The sequence below is a fragment of the Numida meleagris genome, chromosome 5 (genome assembly GCF_002078875.1).
Source record: "Numida meleagris isolate 19003 breed g44 Domestic line chromosome 5, NumMel1.0, whole genome shotgun sequence".
NCBI classification, from domain to species: domain Eukaryota; kingdom Metazoa; phylum Chordata; class Aves; order Galliformes; family Numididae; genus Numida; species Numida meleagris.
Genome location: NC_034413.1, coordinates 43,755,497 through 43,779,475, shown reverse-complemented (window position 1 = coordinate 43,779,475; position 23,979 = coordinate 43,755,497). Strand labels below are relative to the sequence as shown.

Sequence of the window (23,979 nt, the reverse complement as noted above, 5' to 3'; positions counted from 1 at the left end):
TGGCGGGGAGGGTGTTAGATATTATTTTTACCAGCAGTCTACCGGTTTGCGGGGGGAGATGAGTGCCTCAAGCCGCCTCCCCACCCCAAAGGGCCCTTGCACTGTGGAGAAGCGCTCCGTCAACGCCGGAGCCTCTCGGTAGCGTGAGAAACCAGCACGACTCCTGGCGGACGGCGGAGCTCGGCGCGCAGCCCCGCAGGCACGGGCTGAGAGGCCGGGCCGGGCCACGGCGGCGCGGAACCCGAGCGCGGGGCGCGGGGCGGGGCGGGCGCCATAGCCGAGGCACCGCGTTCCGCCCGCAGCGGTTCCCGCGGCCGTCCCGGCGCGATGTCGGGGTTCAGTCCGGAGCTGATCGACTATCTGGAGGGGAAGATCTCCTTCGAGGAGTTCGAGCGGCGACGGGAGGAGCGCAAGAGCCGTGAGAAGGTCAGGCGGCCGCGGGTGGGGCGGGAGTGGGGGCGGGGCGGCCTGCGAGGGGCCCCGGGCTGGGAGGACGCGGCAGGGGTACCTCGGGCGGCGTAGACGCTCCCCCGGGACCGGCCAGCGGGTGCTGGGGGGACATCATCCAGTGTGTGCCGCTGCTGGCTTCCCCGCGGCAGCAGGTACAGGGGGATAGCTTTGCGGCTTCGAGTGAGCAGAGCGAGGTGTTCGGAGAAGCTCTGGGTGCAGCAGTTGCTTTGTCCGTCTCTTGTCGGAGCGCGGGCTCTGTATTCCCAGCCGCCGGAGTAGAGCTGTGCTGCCGCGGCAGGACATGCGGCACCGAGGGATGAGTGCCACCCGAGAGCAACCTCGTACTGCTCTGAGGAGTACAGTTGCGGTCTTCTGTGTTTAAAAAATGCCGGCTTCCGAAAGAGTTCGCCTTACATGTTTTTCTTTTTGCCTTCTTTTATACGCTGAACAAGGGCCTCTACAGTCGGCAGTAATGTGAATAGTCACCACCTGGGTCACCTCACGTTTATTAGAATGTGAATGCCCTAAAGCAGGTGTTGCTAAGGTAGTTGTTTAGTTGTTTATGTTAAAATAAAGTACTTAGCACACCTGTGTCACTTGCCACACAAAAGCTGAAACCCGTGGTCTGAATGCGAATCCTGAACATCAGGGGGAGCAGGAGCGAGGCACGTGGCAAAGCTGGTAACTAATGTTGTTGGTGTGTGTAGGACAGTGAGAATGCATCTGGTGAGGAAAACGCCGACGATGGAGATGCTCCTTCTTCATCCAGAAAGGCGGCTGGGAAGTCCCAAAGTCAGGATGAAACAGACGGTAAATGTCTCTGTGACGGTTTCAGCAAAAAATGTATTCTAAAAGTGACTGAAAGCATTTGCTCCTTGTTCGCTGACTTCCTGTAAAAATCTGTTTCTGTTGAGCCTATGGGTACTGAAGTGCATTGTTAGAGTGTATGCCTTTGTTCCTATGCATATATAGGCTTTAAATTTGTTCACTGATGTAAAGGGGCTGAATCTGGTCATCGTCGTTTTTCTGGGAAATCCTCCTGGCTTCGTAACCAGGTAGTCTCTATCGTTAACTCTACCTGAAGTTACAAATACGTGTTTCAGAAAGTCTTCTGCCTGTGTTTTGTTTTGGTTTTCTGTGCTCATCTTTGCTAGCCTTCTTGGCTATTTAATTCTGCTGCATGAGTGTTGTCTTTCTTCACTGTAATCTAAAGGAAAATAAAATAGTTCAGTAGAGGAGGTTATTTTTTCTATTTTTTTTTTGCTTATTATTATTACTATTTTTTTAATTCTTTGTCCTGATTAGAGGATTCAGGTTTACTTCTCTTCTTATTTTTTGCTGGATATTCCTGACTACCTGGATGGTAATGAAATCTCCTTAGAAGGATACCAAAGTAACACTAACTTTTTTTGGGATTCCTGCATGATGAAAGGACTCTCAGGAAGTGGTAGGAGCAGCATTTTGTTTCATTTGTATCACTGCCTGGTGATCCCATGCCTAGGGTTCTGGAATTGAGCTCCGGCCTCAGTGCACTGTAGTCTGCTTCAGACACCTTTAGATGGTGCGTTTCATGCACTGGCTGGGCACATCTCATGGGACTGCCGGTGCTGTGAGATAGCAGAATGCAGTCTTTGATGTCTCTGAGTTGGTTCTTTTACAGAGTTGGACTGGATGGTCCTTATGGGTTCCTTCCAACTCTGGGTATTCTTTGATTCTTTTTCTACTTTCGCTGCAAGTTCTTATAATTCTTCTGTTTGTTTATTTATTTGTTGTTTGTTTTTCTTCTCCTTTAAATATCGAAAGTAGGCAAGTAAATTGTCTCACACAGTATGTGCCGTAGTGTTGCCTTGATTTTGAAAGAATGGCTAGACCTTATCCTAGAAAGACAGAAACAGAATGCTACAGGTGGGGCTGGAGTCAAATGTGTGCGGTTCCCTACCAACCCCTTCTTTTAGCTGATGTCTCTGAAATGCTTCCAAGCCGCGGTCTTCTGCTCTGTATTCCACCCGCTTTGTTACATGTCTTTTCATAGTTGTGGTCTTTATCAAAGAGAAAATGTATTCTGATAACATAACGTTACTTCTGCTCTTTTTAACAGAGAACACAGAAGTCTCGAGAGCAGTCTGTAGAATCAAGGATGCATTGATAATATTTATCACTATGTAAGGAGTTGCTGGAAGAATGAGGCTTAAGATATTTGGAAGAAAAAATGTTAGAAAAGATTGTTCAAATCACTTTTGATACACTGATGTTCAGAGCTGAAATAAAAGGGAAATTAAAAATTGTTTGTTTTGAATCAGGGAGGAGCAGAAGTCTTGATTTTTAGACACTTAATATCCAAGTCAGAATAAAAACAACAACATATTGAATAAGAATATTGAATATTCAGCATTGAATATTGAATAATATATCAGATAAGAATAAAAACAGCAATGTATAAAAACAACCCTGCATGTGGCACGGGGGTTGGAACTTGATGATCCTTGGGGTCCCTTCCAACTTAAGCCAATCTCTGATTCTTTGAATCTATGACATCTAGAAGGCTGTAAAATGTATAAATCCAGGTGTAGTACCCCCAAATCCCTCTAGTCTATTGGCAATAGATTTATTTTTCAGTACCAGCTTTATATTGTGGGTGTACCTCTATCAAATCTTTAGATGCCCAATCTCCTAGCTCTAACCTTTCAACACCATATGTTTTGTTGGCCAGCAGATGAAGAGAAACATACAGAAAATGATTTGCTTTCAGTCCTTTTTGCATGGAAATAGATCTGTGCGCAGTTATGACCCTGGGTTAAGTTAGTAATGAAAGGTTTTAATACCATGTACTTTAAGCATGTTTATTTTGGACATACAGCTTTATACATTTGTTTACGTTAAATAATTTTGTTATTTATTTTTCTGGAGTTATGTTAATAATCTGGATTTTGCATTTACATGGGTTAATAGGCACTCACTGTCATGAATAGAGTGGTTAGAAGCTCTTACTTTAAATTACTTCTAAAAATTGACCGCTGCGTTATTGTTCAGTGTAATTGTCTGCTCACTTAGCCTGTTCAGCTGAAAGGCTTGATTCCATCCACATAGTTCAGAGCTTGAAAATTGCTTCTCTTCTGTGGATCAAGAAGAGTGTTGAATAAACTGTTGCTTCATTCTGTGTGTTCCCCTGTGCTTTCTTATCAAATATCCAAAAAATGTTAGTAGCTGTGGGATACTAAGCACTTGTGATGAATAACTCACGCAGTGTTTGAAAACCAAAGAGACTGTATAAAAGTCATATACATCTCTGAAGGCCTTTTTCTTATAGAATAGCTCTCTCAAGTAGGCTACTAATTCTGAAGAATTTTGTTTTCTCTGTGCTTGTCCTGATAATGTTGCACACTTCTGAGTATGTCATAAACCTGTTCTGTTACTTTCTCAACCAGGAGAAACTGCAGATGGCGTCAGTAAATCTGTTCATCGGGTCTTCGCGTCCATGATTGGGGAAAATGAAGATGAGGAGGAGGATGAAGAGGAAGAAGAAGAAGAAGAGGAAGAAGAAGCTACTGAGCAACCCACAGCTGGAGATGTTTTTGTGTTGGAGATGGTACTTAACCGAGAGACCAAGAAAATGATGAAAGCAAGTATTTAAACCTTCACCTAACTTCTCTGAATTTCATGAAGTATAGTAAATAAATGCTGGATTGCATGATCTTAGCTATTGCTAAGAGTCTTGTCTGAAAATAATGCTGTGTAGGATACTTCTACTTATGTTGATGTGCCTAGTCTGTTTTTTTTTTTTAAATTACTGTAGATTGCTGTTTGAAAACTTTTAGAAATAACGAAGTGAGTTTTTTCCAGTGTTTGGATTTTATTTGTTAGATATCAGAGTTACTCCATCAGTTACGAAAATCAGCAAATACCTTGGTCAGTCATTTCAACACCGCTCACGCTTTAATAGTTTGTTGTTTGGTTGTTTAAAGCACAAGAATAACCGAGGTCTCCTGGGTTTAGGCATAACTGAATCATCAATAGAAATAGTTTATCTTTTCCATTTAGGAGAAGAGGCCTCGCAGCAAACTTCCTCGTGCGTTGAGAGGTCTAATGGGAGAAGCTAATATCAGGTTTGCACGAGGAGAACGTGAGGAGGCTATTCTGATGTGCATGGAAATCATTCGACAAGGTATTTTAGAATGGTAGAAGATTCTGGTTTCAAGAATGGGATGAAATCGCCGTGTGTATCAGGAAATTCAGTGTGGCTTCCCCGGGGACGAATATGCTTGGCACAAGGAATGTCATTGTGTAACTAGAGTGAAATTTAAGAGTATGCAGCACGTTTCCATTACTGTTTTGCTTTTGGGAAAAAACTAGCACCTGAAGTCTGCAGCTTTATATTATTGTCTTTGTAGAACTTGAAGGAAAATATAGAGAGCTATTGGCATAACTTCTGATGTAGAAAAAATGCTGCAAACAGTTGTTGTGAGGTTCATTCAGCCTGTTTAATGATTTATATAAAAGGAATTGGAAACTTGTATGCAAGATTTGTTTTCTGAATTGAAACAATGACGTTGATGTTTCATATAGCTCTGATATCTGTAGTTTGAAGAAAGACGCATTACTTGTTTTCATGTAGTTCTTAAAACAATAGCTTTTAATTGTTCTCTTTGTCTTTTTGTAGCTCCTCTTGCCCATGAGCCCTTCTCCACTCTTGCCATGATCTATGAAGACCAGGGTGATATGGAGAAGTCATTACAGTTTGAACTGATTGCGGCTCACTTAAACCCTAGTGATACTGAGGAATGGGTCAGGCTGGCAGAGATGTCACTGGAGCAGGACAATATTAAACAGGCTATTTTTTGCTATGCAAAAGGTAGTGTAGCAGTGATTTTAATATTTTAAAGTAAATGTTAGGTGCTGATGGCAATCACTATGTTTTCTTCCGCTTTCCAGTTTAGTTTGTTGCAGTTTGCTAAGATTCTGGTACCTCTGTCTAGATGTTGGTAAAAGATTCACGGATCTTAACGTAGGATGTCCTTTCTTACAAAAAGCTTGTGCGTGTAATAACGTGTCCATTGACATTCTGTCAGTCATGTCACATTATGATTATGGAGAAGAAAAAGAGAGTCTTAGTTAAATTTATTTCCCCAGGAGCATGTTCTTATTTTGCAGTCTGGTTTGCTTCCCTCAGGATGTAAATACTGCTTTTTCTGTTAGCCGTTACCTACTTAGAAACTACTGATGTTTGCCAGGGCTTTGGCAGTGGAGTATGTGACTATGAAATCTGTTGTTGTTTTATTCTCAGCTTGACTGCTAATATGCTTTTTCTTGTTGCAGCTTTGAAGTATGACCCAACCAATGTGCGTTATCTATGGGAGAGATCAAGCCTGTATGAGCAGCTGGGGGAACATAAGTTGGCAATGGACGGCTACAGGCGTATTTTGAATCTCTTGTCTCCATCTGATGGAGAGCGGTTTATGCAGTTGGCTAGAGACATGGCGAAGTAAGTTGGACTTCAAATAAGATATGATTTGGTTTTCCAGAGTTTCTCGAAGTCTGGTATTACTAAGCTTTTTCACCGATTCAAGCTGGGTATGCAGCTAAAGTAAGGGTATGCGGGTGTTTCTGCTGGGGATGACACATGCAAGCATGTACCCCCTATGTACTGTGATGTTTCCAGTGCCTGACATGGGGGAATTATCCTGTGCACAGTCAATGCATCATCTCGGAAGTGCTGTATTCTCTTAGAGTAGGAGAGTAAAATACAAACAACGATCACCAAAAGAAATTCCTATAGTATACAGTTGTATACAAATACAGTACATTTTTGTATCTGTATAGTGTCACTAGAGACTCAGAATTTTACTGCCAGGAATTCTAAATGGAACAAAATGTTCAAGGTGAAATGCAGTCTTCAACACAGTAATATGTATAGTTTCTGATTTTTTTTTTTTCCTGTAGTAGGTAGAAATCTTCCACTTCCCCTTTTCTGCAAATGGGAGCAGATCAAGTTATAGAAGTTAGCCTGAGATGGAGTAGGTTAGCGGTTAAATGTGTGACTCTTGTAGTTCTTAGTAAGTTAACTACTTTAAACCTCAGCTTTCTCATGTATAACTTGTAGAAAGATGTCACTGGACTGTTTCAGAGTCAGTAGATAAGCCTTGATTTTCTTGGTTGTGAAATGCACTGAAAAAATGCAAGACTTGTAACAATATGATTATTGGAGTTTTCTGTCAGACCAGGTTAATGCAATACATTGTCGATACATGGCTCGAGGTGAGAGGTAGATCATAGAGGGGATTATTGGTAATTATTTTAAATACATTAAAATTGTAAAAAGTTGTAAGGAAAGACAAACTACCATCTTTCTCACTGTCTTTTGTAATTTACCCTCCCTAATGAATATGTGAGGGCTGCTCCGAAAGTAATGCCTCCTGTTTTATGATGTTGGCCCATGATGACAGAAGTGGATGCTGGTGGTGTGGCAGTAGAAGCTGAACCTTCCCCCCCATATTCCATTCCATTTTGTTGCTGTTCAACATATGGCAGCAGAGGGGCAGTCTGACAAAATGGCGTCTGACATGGAAGTGTGGATGAAGCAAGGGTGTATTATTGAATTCCTCAATTTCCATTTTCTCCTTCCATTTTCCATGTGGAAAAAATGGCCCCCACTGACATTCATTGATGCTTGCTGAGTATTTATGGAGACCAAACAGTGGATGTGAGCACAGTGAGGCAGTGGGTGGTGCATTTCAGCACTGATGACAACTGTGTGAAAGATGAGTCATGTTCTGAGTGGCCATGCAGATTTTTACAAGTGTTGCACGCAGGCTCTTGTCTAGTGCTGGTGAAAATGCAGAGCTAATAATGGTGCCTACATTGAAAAATAGTGTTTTGTAACTGGGAATTTGCTCTATCAAATAGCGTTACTGTGTTCTTTGTCTCTGTTGTATTTTCCATGGAAACAAATAGGGGGCATTACTTTTGGAGCAACCTCTGCTGATCAACAAAAATAAAAGCAAAGAAATACGAAAAATCTTTTGCTTGTGATCAAGGTATGTCTTGTCCATTATGTGAGATACTTAGTATCTCATGTCTGCATTTTATAGGAGTTATTATGAAGCCAATGATGCTGCCTCTGCTATTGAGATCATAGAAGAAGCCTTTACTAAACATCAGAGCCTTGTCTCCATGGAAGATGTTAATATAGCAGCTGAGCTGTATATTTCCTCCAAACAGTATGACAAAGCATTGGCGGTATGGAGAACTGCATGCATTTGTCTGTTGTGTTCAGCAACTGCCACACAGGATGGGCAGTTTATACTCCTATAGTGCTTAAATATAGTCATATTTCTCTACTAATAGAGCTGATCAGATACAGGTTGCTTCCAGTTGGAAGATCTGTGGTAATCAACATTGAAGTTAACACTGGGGCTGATAGACTTGTTTGCTGTTCCACGTTTCATTTTTGGGGTCTCTTCTCTCCTTCTCTACAACTACAATAACTTCAGTAGCCAGAGGAGAAGTACGAGCTGCTTTGGGTGTCTGTTGTACTACCAGCAAAGGGCATTCTCTAAGGTGAAGGTTACAGGAGTGGCACTGAATGGCTTAATGCTTCACATGCGGGCGCTTGTACTTGACCTGGTATACCTGGGTTATAACTAATAATTTCTGCTTTAAACATCAGGCGCACATTCCGGAACACTAGAACTCAACTCTGAGACAAAGAATTGGAGAAGAACACATCACATCTCTATTCCCAGTTTGTTCTAGTTGTTATTGCCTCTTGTTCTGAGGCAGATTTCCTAGTTGATTTGGTCTGGCTTTGAGAAGAGCATCATAATGATCTTGCCGTTATACTTTCCCAAATAGAGTGAAGAGCCTCTAGTAATTGGGACTTTCTCCTTGTAAATATTCTTATTTGGTGATATTAAATTCCTTCTTCATTTTTTTCCTACATAAGATTTTATTTAGTTCTCTGTCAGTTACACAAGCCTGCAGACAATTCTATTGACTGTACCTCTTTCTAGTTTAAAAATCAAACAGTTAATTCTGTGTACTCAGTGTTTGGGTACTAGATTTATGAATGCAGTACTCAGTTGTAGAACTGTTTTGTGTTTCTTTCTGATGGTTCTCCTCAGGTCTCTTGCTGTGATAGTGTTTCTTGTTCCTAGACAGCTGAATCTGTATCTGAGCTGGTAAACTGAAGGCCATGTGTTTATTTAACACTCTTGTTTTGGCAACAGTAATTATTACCTAAATATTTACTTTACAGTTCACAAATGAAAGTGCCAAATGGCATTGAGTCTCGGACCAACAGTCTTTCCTGCTTCTGTGTTTCCCCTCTTCTAGCCCCCTATTGGCAAGTCAATGTCTTGACTAGTCTGTCTTTGACTTTAATTTCCTTAATTAGTGTTGAATTGTGCTGGTTTTATTGAGGTTAAGATGTATGATGAGGGCTGTAAAATAGCTGACTGTAGGTAGCTGTGAATTTTTATTTTTTTTAAGCTGAGACGACCTGTGCAGTTTCCTTGCATTGTATTAGGATTAGTAAAGCTAGGAGCACTTTGGAAAGATCTGTGGAAAACTTAGCTGTTTATCTGGTAGTTTGCTTTATCTATTTTCTTAAAGGTATAAAAAGAAGCTAAAAATGTTGTTTAAACAAAACAAAACTTTTCTAGTTATGATGAATATAACTTTTATTTCCTATGGAGATGCTGATTAGATCTAAGTTGTCTAAAAATAGACATAGGGTGATGAAACCCTATACTAGTGAGCTAACCACAAGTGAAACAAACCCTGCCTTTCTTCTGACAACTTCTGTAATATCTGAGGGAGCTGCCATGTAGGCTGATTATTCCATATATCCTTAAAATCTTTAAAATGATCTGAGTTACTCTTCTGTCTTAGGTTATTACTGATTTTGCAGGAATTGTACTTGAAAAGAAAGCATCCGAAAAAAGTCCTGCTGAGGAGAAAAAAGGTACGTAGTTAACAAGGGGTTAGTATGACCCTTCTGTTCATCTAATATGATGTTTTTCTCCTGTTCATCTAGTGTGACATTTTTCTTTCCGTTACCTTTTCAACTCATGGATATGTTTTGATGCATATTGACAGGCTTTTCTCTTTTCAAACTCTTCAGTGTTTTTAATGAGTTACATTGCATGACCTCAACATTCTCTAAGGAGTTACTCTGATGTCCAATTAGCCCTGGTGACTCATTAGAGACAAGGACTACTTTCCCTGCAATTGGTAGCCTTTTAAAGTTCTAAACATTCCTCTGAGTGATCATGTCAGGCCAGTTATTCCTGCTAGCTAAATAACTTCTGAAAAAAAAGTCAGATAAACCTTGTGTTATCTATTTTCAAGAATATCAAGCTTTGACCTGAAACTAAAACTCTGTAAATGCTACATATTTTCCTAAACATTTAAATGCTGTGATATACAAATATCTAGAGATATTAGTCTGCTATTGTGACTTGAATAAAACAGGTCCTCTTTAAGAAATCTGTTTCATGAAAGCCATTGCTCAAGTCTAAAGATGTTTCTGTTGGGCTGTGGAGTGTTCACCGCCTGCCAGCTCTGAAGCAGGCAGTCTGTTGTGTAATTGAACAGTCAGTTGTTTTAGTTTTAGCCCAAACCCATCATAGGTATAAGATAATTCTGCTGGTGTTTTAATTTAATGGAGCAGATGAGGATATAGATGATCAGTGAACATGGTGTTCAGAACAACTGTCCTGATAGGAACTTTTAACAGATAATTTTTAAGGAGCAAAACTGCAAGCGTGGGAATTAAAACACAGTATTTCCATTACCTGCAGTATGTCATTTATTAAGACAAGGCTGCTAAACTACCCAAGAGCTTGATTCCTCACCATCTGTTGCTTTACAGCTTTTTTTTTTTTTTGAATGCTTCTTGCTCTGCTGTTCTTCAAAAGAATGTTTGCTTTTCAGCTTTAAAAAAGAGTAAGCTACCAGTCAAGTGTGGTTTCACAATTAAGTAATTTTTGGCTTAGCTGGTGCTACTGAGGATAATCTCTTTCCCTTTAAGATGATACAGCAGCAGTGGTAGAAACTCCGGAAAGTGAGGAGGCAGTGACTGACAACCAAGGTGACCCAGTTGCTGAATCAAGTGTCGCAGGTAAGTAGTTGAGTTGCTGAATCTAGTACAAGTCTATGAACTGATCATATACTCAGGAATCAGGTTGGAATCACAGGAAAATTACAAAAGTTTCTTATAGTAGGGATAGGGCTTGTTCAAGAAAAGGTTCCTTCTGTACTGTCTTCTGTACCTAGAATTTACTTTTAACACATCCAGCCACCAAAGTCGAAACATTCTGCCAGGACTTACCCAATTTGAAAATAAAATTCTTCATTTTGTGTGAATTTAGCAGTAGGTGAGTACTTACTCTCATGCTGGGTGTTAAGATGTTCAGAGTTAGTCTGCATGCTGTGATTTGCTGTAACTGTATGTGGGTGTAGAAGGTCATAGGGAAGTTTTAAGTTGTAAATCACTGTTTTATCGGGTTTTAGTGGTCACGCTTAAAATGTTCAGTGTAAGAATTAAGGTAAAGGAGAACTTAAACAGAGTGCTTTGGAAGTTTAGTGACTGGATGTGCAGGGAATACAATAGTGGAGTTTGTACCGGTTTGCTAGCACTTTTTCTCATGCTTTCATTCTCATCAGATTGCATTTGTTTTACATGCTATGTAATGTTCTGTAGGTATCTGTATCTAACTGTATACACATACAGCCACATCCTTGATACGCAGCACTTAGTTTAATAGAGAAAAGTAGCTTAATACAGGATATTTCCTAGAGAAAGTAAGGAGAAGAGGGTACAGGTGCCTAAATTGCTAAAGGAAAGCTTTACAAAACAAGCCCAGAGGGGGAACACTCTGAACACATCATACAAATTCTGCTGTTTAAGTCAACGTGGACTGATAGGGCTTGATCTTTCAGATAAAATGGTAAGGATCAGAGAGATGAGAAAGAATTTATTCCAGCTATCACAAAAGTTACAAAAGAAGGGGGAGAGGGTAGGTCTACACCAACAGTTGCTAGAGTCTGAGAATATATTTTTCTCACTGTAGCTCCATATAGTCTGGAGAGGATGTGGGACTCTGTGAAATGATTGTTAAAACTTAAGGGCTCAGAGAGAAATTTTTACTTCTTCTCGCAGCTGTGGAGAAAGTTAGCTGCCGTATACCTGAAGGGGTTCCCATAGACATCACAGTCAAGCTGATGGTGTGCTTGGTACACTTGAACATCCTAGAGCCACTCAATGTAAGTACAAACAAACTCAAAAGTCAGGGGATAAATTAACAAAGCAAATTATTTTTCCTGTCTTCATATGACTGAGGTCGTTGAGAGGGCTTTGGAGATTCTTTTTGCTTTCCTCCTGCTCCAAGACAGACGCCTAGCAAACCTCTAATAGTAGAAATGCTATTTTTGTCTTTATATTTTATGCCTTCAGCTGGAAGTATTTCCAAGGGACAGTAAATGAAAGCCTGTGGGCTGTGTTAGGCCTGGGACCACGCTGCAAAGTCTGGAACGCTAAGGAACATACCTTGACCTTGACTTTGCTTTAAAGCCCTAATAAATCTTAAGAATGTTCTTATGAAAGATACAGATCAGTAGGATGTAAAATGTCTGGAAAAGTGAAATGTGACTTTTTCAGCAATTGTGAAATTCAGATCTTTATTTTGCACTTCTAAAGTAACGTTGAAGTAAAGGAAGTATGGCTCAAAATGCAAACTGCATAAAAAGGAGTTCCCAAAAGCAGATCTTAAAGCAGTGTTGTTGGTGACTATTTGTGGGTTTTAGTGTTGTGTTTGTTTTTTTGCTTTTAAAGCCTCTTTTGACCACTCTGGTGGAACAAAATCCGGAAGAAATGGGTGACTTGTATTTGGACGTTGCGGAAGCATTTCTGGATGTTGGAGAATACAACTCAGCACTGCCTCTCTTGAGCGCCCTCGTCTGTTCTGAACGATACAACTTGGCTGTCGTCTGGCTTCGGCATGCAGGTTAGGAAGGAGGGCTGCTGAAAACGTGGTACTGAGAGATGGTAGCACGGTGCTGAGCATTTCCAGTGTACTTTATCTAAGATCACTGGAATTTAGATATGCATGTTGAACAATAATTTGTATTTGCAAAACTGTAACTGGAGTTTACTATGACAACCCTGCCATGAGGGTTTTGTTCTTGTTGCAGACTGAAATTACCTTCAGCTACGAATTCTTTATTTTCATCTAAATGAACAACATCTATTCTGCATTCCATTTTGTATCAACTGATGATGCTTAAGTGGACCTATAGATGCATCAGTGCTTATTTCTGTATATTTTCACTTCAGTAATACATCTTTTGAGTGGCTTTAACTGGAAGAGCACCTGGAAAGTATGTTAGCTATTTTGCTAGCATTTAATCTTCTTTTTCTGCCATTTAAGTGTATGGTGTTGTGTATGGTATATCTAGAGTGCTTGAAGGCTTTGGGACACATGGAGCGTGCTGCAGAGAGCTATGCTAAGGTTGTTGATCTCGCTCCGTTGCATCTGGATGCAAGAATCTCACTTTCAACACTACAACAGCAACTGGGCCGGCCTGAGAAAGCTCTGGAGGCCCTGGAACAAATGTATGATCCAGATACACTGGCTCAGGATGCTAATGCTGCCCAGCAGGTGAGCAAGGTGTTTTCTTTGCTTCCAGTTTAGGATATGATATTTGACAGACTGTGGTAGTGTTCAAAGATGTTAATGGTGTAGGACCAGAGACTGACACATGCAGTTTTCTAGATTTTACAGTTCTGTTAATTCTGAATTGTGTTAATAATTGTTTGTTTCATAAATTCTCTCTTTGTGAGTGGTTGAATAATGATATTTGATATTACCTAGGAATTAAAATTACTCCTCCATCGTTCTACACTGTTGTATTCCCAAGGCAAAATGTACGGTTACGTAGACACTTTACTGACGATGCTGGCAATGCTGTTGAAGGTAAGCCAGTCTTTGCAGTTATGCTTTACCGAACTGGAAAGCTGTGAGTTGGGTTAACACAAGAGACAAACTCAGGAAGAAAACTAGCGGTTTTGGTATGCAAGCGTTTTCGTAGTTTCATTGGATAAAAATCCTGCGGAGAGCCTATTAATGCTAGGGGCCCATAATACTGTCATTTTTTTTCCTGTAGTCTTTGGAGCAGAACATCGTTTGTGAGTATAATTCTCAATACACTGATTTCAACTCCCTATTTCTGAATATGCGGAGAACATGCCAAGTACTAAAGTTGCTTCTTACCTATTTAGAAGTCAACATAATGCTTTTTTCAGATTTACTTTTGTGTAGATACTAGTTTGTATTTTACTTCATTTTGAATTATGTTATCTATCTTGTTATTTAATGAGCAAGGAAGAATTCATTTAGTTAACAACCACCTTGATTTTATCCATTTGGTTGGAACCATTGCTATTCTATTACACTATCTGAATAGTTGGCTGTCCACATCCTTCTAAAACTGATACTGACAGAATGGTGTCATTTTTGTTATGCCTCTCTGCAAACAGTTTTGATTTGAATATACACGGGGATGTTCCAATCCCAGGAAAAGTCTTGAAGAGTTTCCATCTTTCTTCTGCATAGCCCAGTTTGCAATAAATTATGAGACCGTGCAGAGATAATACACCTTTTGGGAACGTTATCTCACGTAATCTTGCTCTATTGTAGCATTTCTAATCTGCAGGCTGTTTTGGCAGGCAGCGTGAGAATGGCCATAACGCTGCTTTTGAGATGGGATTTATTAATGTAATCTGAAATACTGCCCTTAAATTTGTTTCTAGGTAGCAATGAGCAGAGCTCAGGTGTGTTTGATATCTAGCTCCAAGTCTGGAGAGAGACACCTCTACCTTATTAAGGTGCCAAGGGATAAAATTTCTGACAATGATGACCAGGAGGCAGCAAACTGTGATGCAAAAGGTAACAAATGTTTATTAAAAACAAAGCAACGAGATTAACTTCTTTATCCTGAAAATGAAACAAATGTTACTATTTTGCATGCTAAATCCATGCAAATTTTGTGTTTCTAGGACTGGGAAGGCAGCAAAAATGAGGTAATGTAGCTTCAGGGAACAATGCCCATTCAGAGAAAAATAATGAAATTATTGAATAATTTAAATTGAGAAGGACATATAGAGACCATATGGTCCAACATTCCCCTCAGCACAAATACATAATACATGCGGCTCTAGAAAATAATGGAAATATGTATATGTTATATATGTTTTAAAAGCCATGTGATTTTTGAACTGAACACTTGATTAAACCAGACTACAGTTTCTTAAGCACTGTTTGAAAGATGAAAAGTAATGCATTCTTGTGCTACGTTTACAACTCAGAATGTGTATTCCTTGCCATTGGTTCCCAAGTTTTGCCTGTTTTTTGCTTTTATTTTATAAACTGCTCTTAAACAGAGAAAAGTAAATAATTTACCTTTGTTTTTCCTGTTAATGCTGAGACTTTTCTTAAAAGATCAATTTGATGTATGCACTTTTTTTTTTAAGGAGTTTCTTGTTTCAGTTTTCTTCACTTACTGACTTTAATATTTTCAGCGATTTTTGCTGTTCTCATGAGTGTTTTGACAAAGGATGACTGGTGGAGTCTTCTCCTGAAGGCTATATATTCCCTGTGTGACCTCTCCCGGTACAAGGAGGCTGAGCTACTAGTAGATTCCTCATTGGAATACTACTCATTTTACGATGATAGACAAAAGCGCAAGGAGCTGGAATACTTCGGGCTTTCTGCTGCAATTCTGGACAAGAACTTCAGAAAAGCATACAACTATATCAGGTAGGGAACTGAGAAGGCAGAACAATCTGTTCTCCAATTACTTCCACCAAGGCTGTAGTCATAGTGCTGGATTTCTGAAGGAGGTAGGCTAATGCTTTCCAGCTTTCCCTGAAACTGACAAGCCTACGGAAGCAGAAGGAGTTTCTGATGGCCTTTGATTACGAAATAACGTATAATGAAGTAGGTCGTTTGATTTGGTCAGAACCCTTGGTTCTGTTTTTCATCGTCAGCTTTCCCTCGGTCACTTAAGCTGTATTTATTGCAGATGTTGTATTCACTGTATAGCATTTACTAACTTCTTGTATGGTTTTCATTCTGTAGAATAATGGTAATGGAAAATGTCAATAAACCTCAGCTGTGGAACATCTTCAATCAAGTTACTATGCAATCTCAGGATGTCCGTCACCATCGCTTTTGTCTCCGCCTAATGCTGAAAAATCCTGATAATCATGCACTGTGTGTCCTAAATGGGCATAATGCATTTGTATCTGGCAGTTTCAAGCATGCTCTTGGTAATGTCATTAATCTTCTAATTTTAATAAGTGAATGCTTTTTTTAACAGAGAAAAAACTGTTTTCTTAAAGTCATTTTTTCGTGTATCAGAAAGTTCTACATGGCTTCATAGTATTAACCCAATGCTTTGATTATTTTGTACCCAAATCAAAGCATCAGTAAAGTTTTCCTAATAAAAAATAAGTTGATTTTTCAAGTTTAGTATGCATTGCAAAGATAACCCAGTTGTAAAGATAACGGAGGGCTAATGGTAGTAAAGATCAAGAAACACAAAAACAGACCAATTTAAACAGCAAATAAAGTTGGTTGGATGTCTTAAATGGGCCTTGGAAGTAAGCCTACTGTTTTAAGATGACTCCAAGCATCATAATAGAGATGTGTTGCAGATGGAGCATTCTGCTACTGTGTCTCAGAGGAAGTCATATTGTAAAGAAGCAGTGAGTAGCTCATGTGCAGTCTCCTTTGTAAGTTACTGGGTTCTTAATTAAAAAATATTAAATAAAACCTATATCTACATGTTCCATAGATGTCCAGCAGCAACAATTATTTGTTTTCACTGTAGTGCATGAAAGCCTTAGTCATGGGCGAAGGGTCACACTGTGCTTGAGACAGTAATATTTCACTACATCATTTATCTTTTCAATGCTTTTAAATAATACTGTGGGTTTTTTTGTTTAGTTTGTTTTTCAGTATTTAATGTTTTGGGGAATAATTGTTCTCTCTTTATTCCAGTTGCATAAACAGACAGTTTAACCAAAATAATGAAACTGAATTTCCAAAACCTGTCTGTGCATAACAGTAATTCTCCACACCTTCAAGATATAAATCCTAGCAAGGACCTTGTTTGCTTTCTGTGTCTGATTCTTTTTTGTTTACATTTTTACTTCGCAGCTTGTATTCTTCAGAATCCAAGGAGTACTGAAAATGTAATGATTTCTTAGTGGTATTTTTTTCATGTATACTTTTAAGCAGATGTATTAAACTGTTCTTTTTCTTATTTCACACTTTAAATTTGATATTTGCTTTTAGGACAGTATGTGCAAGCCTTTCGTTCAAACCCAGATGAACCTCTGTACAGTCTTTGTATTGGCTTAACTTTCATCCACATGGCTTCTCAGAAATACGTGTTGAAAAGGCATGCTCTTCTGGTACAGGTAAGTTAGTATGATTATTTTTACCTATACTGTGTCCTGGCTTTGTATTTATAGACAGGTAGGACTACAACATGTTGTGTGTAAATAACTTCTAATTAATATGGTATTTCAAAAGAGAAATAGTGAAACATAAATACAGGTGTATATGCTTCTGAACTATGTTTCGTCTGAATCTCGTCTTCTCTTACTTAAAGGTAGCTTGTTCTACGGTATTTACACAATGGTTACTTACATTAGCAGCCACCAATGTATGTGAAACATAACTAATTCCAGTTGTGATGGCTATGGGTTGGATTTTATTCCTGATTTTCCTTCTTGCTCTGTTAAACTTGTTATTCGGCTTTGAAGAAGTGCTGTAGAGTACGATCTGAGCTACGTACCCTAAATGGACGTGTCTCATAATCTCCATAGTTTTAAGAAAACTTTCCAGACTTAGAAGGTGTTAAATGTAGTTTTTTTTCTATCATCTTTTTCTCTTCCTCCTTTTGATGTGTCTATATAGCTCTCCTTCCAAAGATCTCTCAAGCTCCAGTTTAGGCTACCCTCAATTTTTCAGCTTTCTTATTCATATTTTTCTTCCATCTGCCAAATCCAGTTACAAACCACAGGCTGATTATTCCCAAACGGAGTCTTGAAAGTCATTCCCTGTACTCTCCTTCAGCATTTTTCATTAAATTGAAATTTCTTTTAATTCTTGTGGCCTTTGAGCTCAGAGTCAGCAGAATATGGTTAGGACCTTAAGCTCTCATGACTTCTTAAATGGGTAGAAATATGGTTTTTACTTAGATTTTGACAGAAGCTGCAGATCCTCCTAAAACAAGACCAATTATGTTAGTATACAACTTAAGGCGTTTTAAGTTTGTAAACTTTGGCCTAATTTTAGTATGTTCAGCCACTTCTTTCTGTAGTCAGCTTGTCTTTCTTATCTGGACTGCTGCGTTCTCCTTTACAATGTAATTGAACAGTGTCCTATTTGTTACCCTCTGGTGATACTTTTCCCTGTTTTTCTCTCTTAATTTGGTTTTATGACACTTTTTATTTTTACACGCTTTCCTGCTCCTATTGTATTGATTAATAATTCAGCCACAGGAATGTGCTGGTGACATGGAGCAAGATCATTAGCTGCTAGTGTCTGAACTAATTCCTCGTGTTGATAGTCTTCTCTGACTACCAACATGGTCCCTGGAAGAAAGGCCACTATTAGTAATGGAACCACCGCATTCCAAAGCAATAATAGAAAGAAATGTAAAATTCTGCACAGGAGAGGATGAAAAACTGCTCCATTTTTTTTCCCTTCTGAATTCCTCTCTTCTTCCTATCCTTCCTGAGTTTCCCACAGGACTCCTTCAGTGTAAATTAAAACACTGCATTTTAATATAATACTGTATCTGTCTTTATTTTTTCCTTTTGTTTCGTGTTGAAGGCAGTTCTGGCCTAATGCCATTCATCTTTATAGCATAGTAGAAATCTTGGGCAATGAACAGATCATAACACTACGAACTGGTAGGCAGTGACATCCTACAGATGAGGAAAGAAATGCCTTCTCTCATGTTATAGCATGTCAGCATATTAATGAGACCAGTTTGTCCACCAGTCTACTTTATGCATTGCCCTGTTTTGTGTCTTCTGGAGCATCAGCACCCAAGTAGGCCCATAATCCCTGCTGGGTCCTGCTTGTGTGTGTGTTCCACAGTGTGCCATGTCAGAGGAGCAGGGTTTCAGGCTAAGGTTGGCAGATTATGAACACCTGGGGTTCTGCTGGTCACGTAGTTTAAATACATCACCATATTCTTAAATTTTGAACCAAAATCAGAGGAAGCTTAACACCTACGGAGTGCTTCACTTTGTTAAAGCGTAGTACTGGAATTCCAAGATTTGAGCACACTTTCAAATTTTGTGGGGGTGTAGCAGTAAAACATGTACTGACTTCAACAAGTGACATGAACTCTTGCCTGTTGCTTAGAATAGACCAGTTTTTCATGCCTTTACTCAGTGATGTTTATTCTTGACAACTTTATAAAATGATCTGCTGGTAATTGCCCTGATAACTGGTATTGGTGTAAATACTGACATGGAGATCAAGATCAAGAATACACTTACATTCCAGAACTAGTACTTTTGATGTGTACTTCATGGAGCCAGCAAGAAGTAGAATTAAATTATTTCTTGCTGTTATCTAAGGAAAGGAGATGCTTTCTTTAAATTCAAAAAACACTACCAGCAACAAAAAACAACTGATGGAGAAAGGCGACTTTTTAATAAATGTGTGTATTTTTTAATTTTGCTCTAGCCTGTCCCTTGGTTGTGTGTTTTTTAAGACAGTTTTTTCTTCTGAACATTAATCGGTCTTATGTTTGTCTATCTGTGTATATATTACATGTATATTTACTAAGTTAGTGCCATAAATCACTACACTAAATAACGGTTTGCTCTATTAATAAAATAACTACCTATTGTCATCAGTGGTGCTTAGACTGACAGCTCGTTTTTCACAGTTTCAGCAATCAAATGTGACATTTTTTTTTTTGCTTTTAACTTGCATGTATTTTTGTGGGGAAGCATGGATCAAAAGTTTAAATAGTCAAACATATACACACACACATTAAAACACCTTTTCTCCAGTATATTTTGTGGCTATCTTCTTAATGGGAATATTCACAATGTACATAAAATGTGTACAGGGATTTTCCTTCCTTCACCGCTATTTGGATCTACGTGGGCCATGTCAGGAATCTTTCTACAACCTTGGCCGTGGCCTTCACCAGCTGGGGCTACTGCATCTGGCGATCCACTATTACCAAAAAGTACTTGAACTTCCTCCTCTCTCCTTGGAGGTACTGTATCTTTGTAAGTTGTATACAACAAATAGTCAGGTCAACGTTAGTTTCTCAGCCATAGTTAAGTGTGTAAGATCTGTGCAGTTGAAAGCAATTTGTGTTGGAATTCTCTGACACTGGAAACTCAGACCTGATTGCTACCTAATTCACAATTATACATGTGTTAATTTCAAAGATGTACATTCTGAGGGATTTACTAATAGGCTTGAATTAGCAGCAAGAAAAGGCTGCCAAACTTTACCTGAATAAGTAGCTAAACTTAATATATATTGCATGCAGTATTTTGAAGTGGATGTTTGTTGCCTAGCTTTGGCATGAGCAGATAGAAAACTTACACGTTTATGTAGAAGACAGGAAAGATGGGTAAATGGAGAAATGTTGGTGATGGTTGACACTAGGAGTTCAAAGCAGCATTGTTTTGACCACGTAGAAGATAGAGCAGCATTCATATTCTGGTTATAGAAACAAATATGTTACCTACAAAGACAAATTCGGATAGTACTTTCCTGTTTTATAATTTGGCTACCTAATTTACAGCTAATTTTTTTTAGTATATCATTAATATAGTTTTTTAATGATTAACAATAGGTGGAAACTCATTACGGAGAGAGGGTGTAAGAAGTACTACTTTAGTTTCTGTACACCTGAATGCCTGTGTAACGTAATACTATGTGATTAGATTGCACTCTGACTGCTACTTAAGTTTCACTTTCATACCATCTTTGCATATAGATAACTTTTCATTATCTTTTCAGGGAATAGAAACTGATCAGACAGACCTGAGAAGAGATACTGCCTTTAACTTGTCACTTATTTATCACAGCAGTGGAAATACCAGAATGGCTCAAAAGATGTTGTATACGTATGCAGTTGTATGATGAAGTTTGTGGCAGGTAGAAATGATACTCTTTGTATTAACTCTTGCATCATGCAGTACTGGGGAAACTGGTTTTGTATACATCTTTTTCTGTATATGGTCAAAGACATAGCTTGTGCTATATATAGTTTGTGTGCTGTATATAGACTTTTTCTACTTCTGACATTTGAACTGTATCACATATGGATGGGAACTGTTTGTTCTGAGCACAAGGCTGACAAACTTGAGCATGTTTCCTTTGATGAGCTGCTTTGTAATCTGATATTTGATCTTTTGTATAGAATCCAACAGTGAAAACAGAAACCCAATATTATCTTCAGAAAAATTTACAATGTGCAATTCTACAGATACTTACAAGCAAGGTTGTACTATAATATAGAGGAAAGAAATGGGCTCATACTAATCGCTACAGGATGGAGAACTCGGTATTTCAAGATCATTTAAGTGTTCAGTATTTCTAGGAGTTCATATTCCTGGCAGCTGTTCTACTGCAAGGTTGATTTCTGTTTTGCTGAAATCCATGTTACTTTTGTCCTCCTGAACTTGTTAATAAAAATTCTGAAGTTAATGATGCTTGTTTACTCTTCCTTAGGGAAAAAAATAATAAATCTACTGAACAGCAAAAATTAATAATATCATATAGCTTGTTATTGAACATACATTGGAAATGGTCTGGATTTTTAAGTAGTTCTGACAATTGAGCAGTGGCACACGGTGGTAGAAGCAGGCTCCTCCCAACCTCGTGAGAGAACAGCAAAGAATATAGAGCTATATGGATATATAGGCAGGGTTCAGTGCTACAGCAAAATAAGGCTGAAAAAGTATGCTGAGTAGAAAACAAGCCATGCCATTGCCTCGCAAGCACTCGTTATTTACGCTACTAAAATAGTACCAGTGGGGCAGCAAGCTTTGTGAAGGGCTTGGAGAATATGCCCTACAGGGAGAGCCTGAAGGAACTGGGGCTGTTCAGTCTGGGGAAGAGGAGGCTGAGGGGAGACCTCATTGCTCTCTTCAAATATCTGAAAGGTGATTGCAGTGAGAGCGGGGTTGGTCTCTTCTCACTGGTGACAGGACAAGGGGAAGTGGCCTCAAGTTGCGCTGGGGAGGTTTAGGTTGGATATCAGGAAAAACTTCTTTACAGAAAGGGTTGTTAAGCACTGGAACAGGCTCCTCAGGGGGGTGGTTGAGTTGCCATCCCTGAATGTGTTTAAAAACCGTTTGGATGTGATGCTCAGGGACATGATTTAGCAGCGGGTTATTAGAGTTAGGGTAGCATGGTTAGGTTGCGGTTGGACTTGATGATCTTGAAGGTCTTTTCCAACCTGTGCGATTCTATGATTCTGTGATTGCAACTAACTACTATTTACTTTCAGCTCACTTTTGTGTGTGTTTATGCTTCACACTCCAATCAGTGCTTGAGGCTCGTGGAATTGTCTATGCTAATTTTAAAGCTAAGACAATTTTATCTCAGATCAAATGTTACATAACAGTATGTTGCATGTCCACTTTGGTGGGGAAGTGCTGGGCTATACTGAGAATACAGAGATGAGAGAGAAATACCAAGAAATTCTCACCAACTCTGAAAAGCACAGCTTGTTTACTAGAAGTAGTTTACCAGATTAACTAGGCAACACTGCCCAAATCCAAGTCCCTTGCTAAATTTGCAGAAATAACTAAAATGTTTTTTTTTAGTTTATATGTCAGCCCAAATTATAGAAAAATGCAGAAGGGAGAGAATGACTCCATCACCCAATTCATTTGTTTTGTTCTTTGTGCTACCTCATCACCATTTGTGACATGGTAGCCAACTGTTTGCTATGTGAACTGGAGCTGACACTTGTGTACAAATGTAACACAATTGTATCAGCTTGGTGTAAAAATTCTCTGTTGAAGCTTTCCCTGTTGTTTACTGGCCTCTTCACATCTTGTAACTTTGATTTTTTCCTTCTTGCAGTGAATGACTCCTGTCTCTTCACGTGAAGAAGGCTTGTCATGTCCCAGGAAGTACAGTCCTCAGCACTCGGCACTGAACTAATGCTTTGAAAACAGAAGCTAGAGCTCCAGTATACAGTTTCCCTTTGTGTTACTGATTTCCAAAACTGAGTCTAGAACACTCAGACTCCTTATTGCTTATGTATTTCATAAAATAGACTTAAAAGAATTAGTAACCGTTTAAGTCGATTATTGCATACATTGCTAAACTACTTGGCTTAACCATGGCAGTTGTTAGCTTTTTATTGCTAAAGAGATATTTTATGTAAGACACTAAAGGCATATTTAAGAGACTGCCCATGAAAGCATTTACTGCTTGTTTTAAAAACGGAGTGATCCCAGTTTAGTTGCACTTCTCTGCATTGAAGATTGTAGAAAGCTACTAATTACCCATATTCTCTGATGGCCACAGATTGATAGGAAAAAAATAACAAAAAAAAAGCTAACCCACAATGCTTGGAAGATTAATTTTTGAATACTGTGAATATAGTAGAACATGTGACTATCAGGTGTAGCAACTACCAACCACTATGGAAAAGCTAGCAATGTAGACCTCAACTACTGATCCTGCAGGTGGCAGCAAAGTGTTAATTTACTGTACATCTTTTTTGCAGTTACTGTGTATAAAGGGTAGAATTACGAGATCACATTTATTATGGACTTTTGATGTTTGAATGGATTTTATACGGTGGTTTTCCCCAAATCTTTTGTAAACAAATAGCTTATTTTGTGCTGTTCCCCTTTAAAAGGGATACAAGCTTCTAATTTATATCCTTCATTTTTCATCAGTATGATTGCTTCATTTGCTTCATTATGGTTGTCTTAGCACAAAGGAAACTCAGAGTTTTCTTCTTAATGCGAGTTCTGGGTTGAACGCTAATGAGCTATCTCTCAGTTTCTCCTGTAATTTGGTGTTATCAAATCAAAAGTAAAAATCTAGCTTAAACACATCCTGGACATTTGGACCAGCTATTTCATTCTGCGTGCAACCCCCAGAGCTGCATCACTTGCTAAGGCAGACATAGCCTAACCTTAAGGTAGTGCTAAAGGTATGAGGGGCTGTGGTACAGTAATACTTTACAATTACGCTATGTCTTAATGTTTTTCTCCCGAAAACCCAAACAAGTGTAGAAGAAGCAACAGTATGTGTTCAATCTAGAATAGAATGTTACTGTGCAAACATAAATACCAAGTTTAATAGCTACAGGCATATAATCAGACTCTACCTATCAATATGTAAAATAACTGTAGATGAAATTGTACTGAAGAGAGCAGAGGATTCTGGAACAAGGGAAGTGTGAAGAACCAGCCCTTCAGGTCCATGATACCTTGGTAAAAACTCC

At 39.0% G+C, this 23,979-nt stretch overlaps 1 protein-coding gene across 2 annotated transcripts; it reads left to right on the top strand.

Moving 5' to 3' along the window:
- GTF3C3 (general transcription factor IIIC subunit 3) lies at positions 89 to 23,586 on the top strand. Of its 2 annotated transcripts, XM_021398938.1 has the most exons (20): positions 89 to 426; positions 1,158 to 1,260; positions 3,876 to 4,069; positions 4,489 to 4,612; positions 5,108 to 5,299; positions 5,764 to 5,929; positions 7,536 to 7,683; positions 9,337 to 9,409; positions 10,478 to 10,567; positions 11,609 to 11,712; positions 12,281 to 12,452; positions 12,904 to 13,106; positions 13,320 to 13,421; positions 14,258 to 14,393; positions 15,026 to 15,263; positions 15,585 to 15,775; positions 16,806 to 16,930; positions 19,612 to 19,764; positions 20,523 to 20,660; positions 22,599 to 23,586. In XM_021398938.1, exons 1-19 carry the CDS (start codon positions 328 to 330, stop codon positions 20,643 to 20,645), a joined length of 2,736 nt encoding a protein of 911 aa, XP_021254613.1. In that variant the 5' UTR covers positions 89 to 327; the 3' UTR covers positions 20,646 to 20,660; positions 22,599 to 23,586. The 2 variants fall into 2 exon arrangements, with proteins under 2 accessions (XP_021254613.1, XP_021254612.1); XM_021398937.1 differs by lacking the exon at positions 22,599 to 23,586 and having other exon boundaries at positions 20,523 to 21,212.

Coding starts and splice junctions, on each gene's coding strand:
- GTF3C3 (XM_021398938.1), top strand. CDS start 328: ATGTCGGGGTTCAGTCCGGAGCTGATCGACTATCTGGAGGGGAAGATC. Junction 427..1,157: donor AGCGCAAGAGCCGTGAGAAG/GTCAGGCGGCCG, acceptor TGGTGTGTGTAG/GACAGTGAGAATGCATCTGG. Junction 1,261..3,875: donor AAGTCAGGATGAAACAGACG/GTAAATGTCTCT, acceptor TTTCTCAACCAG/GAGAAACTGCAGATGGCGTC.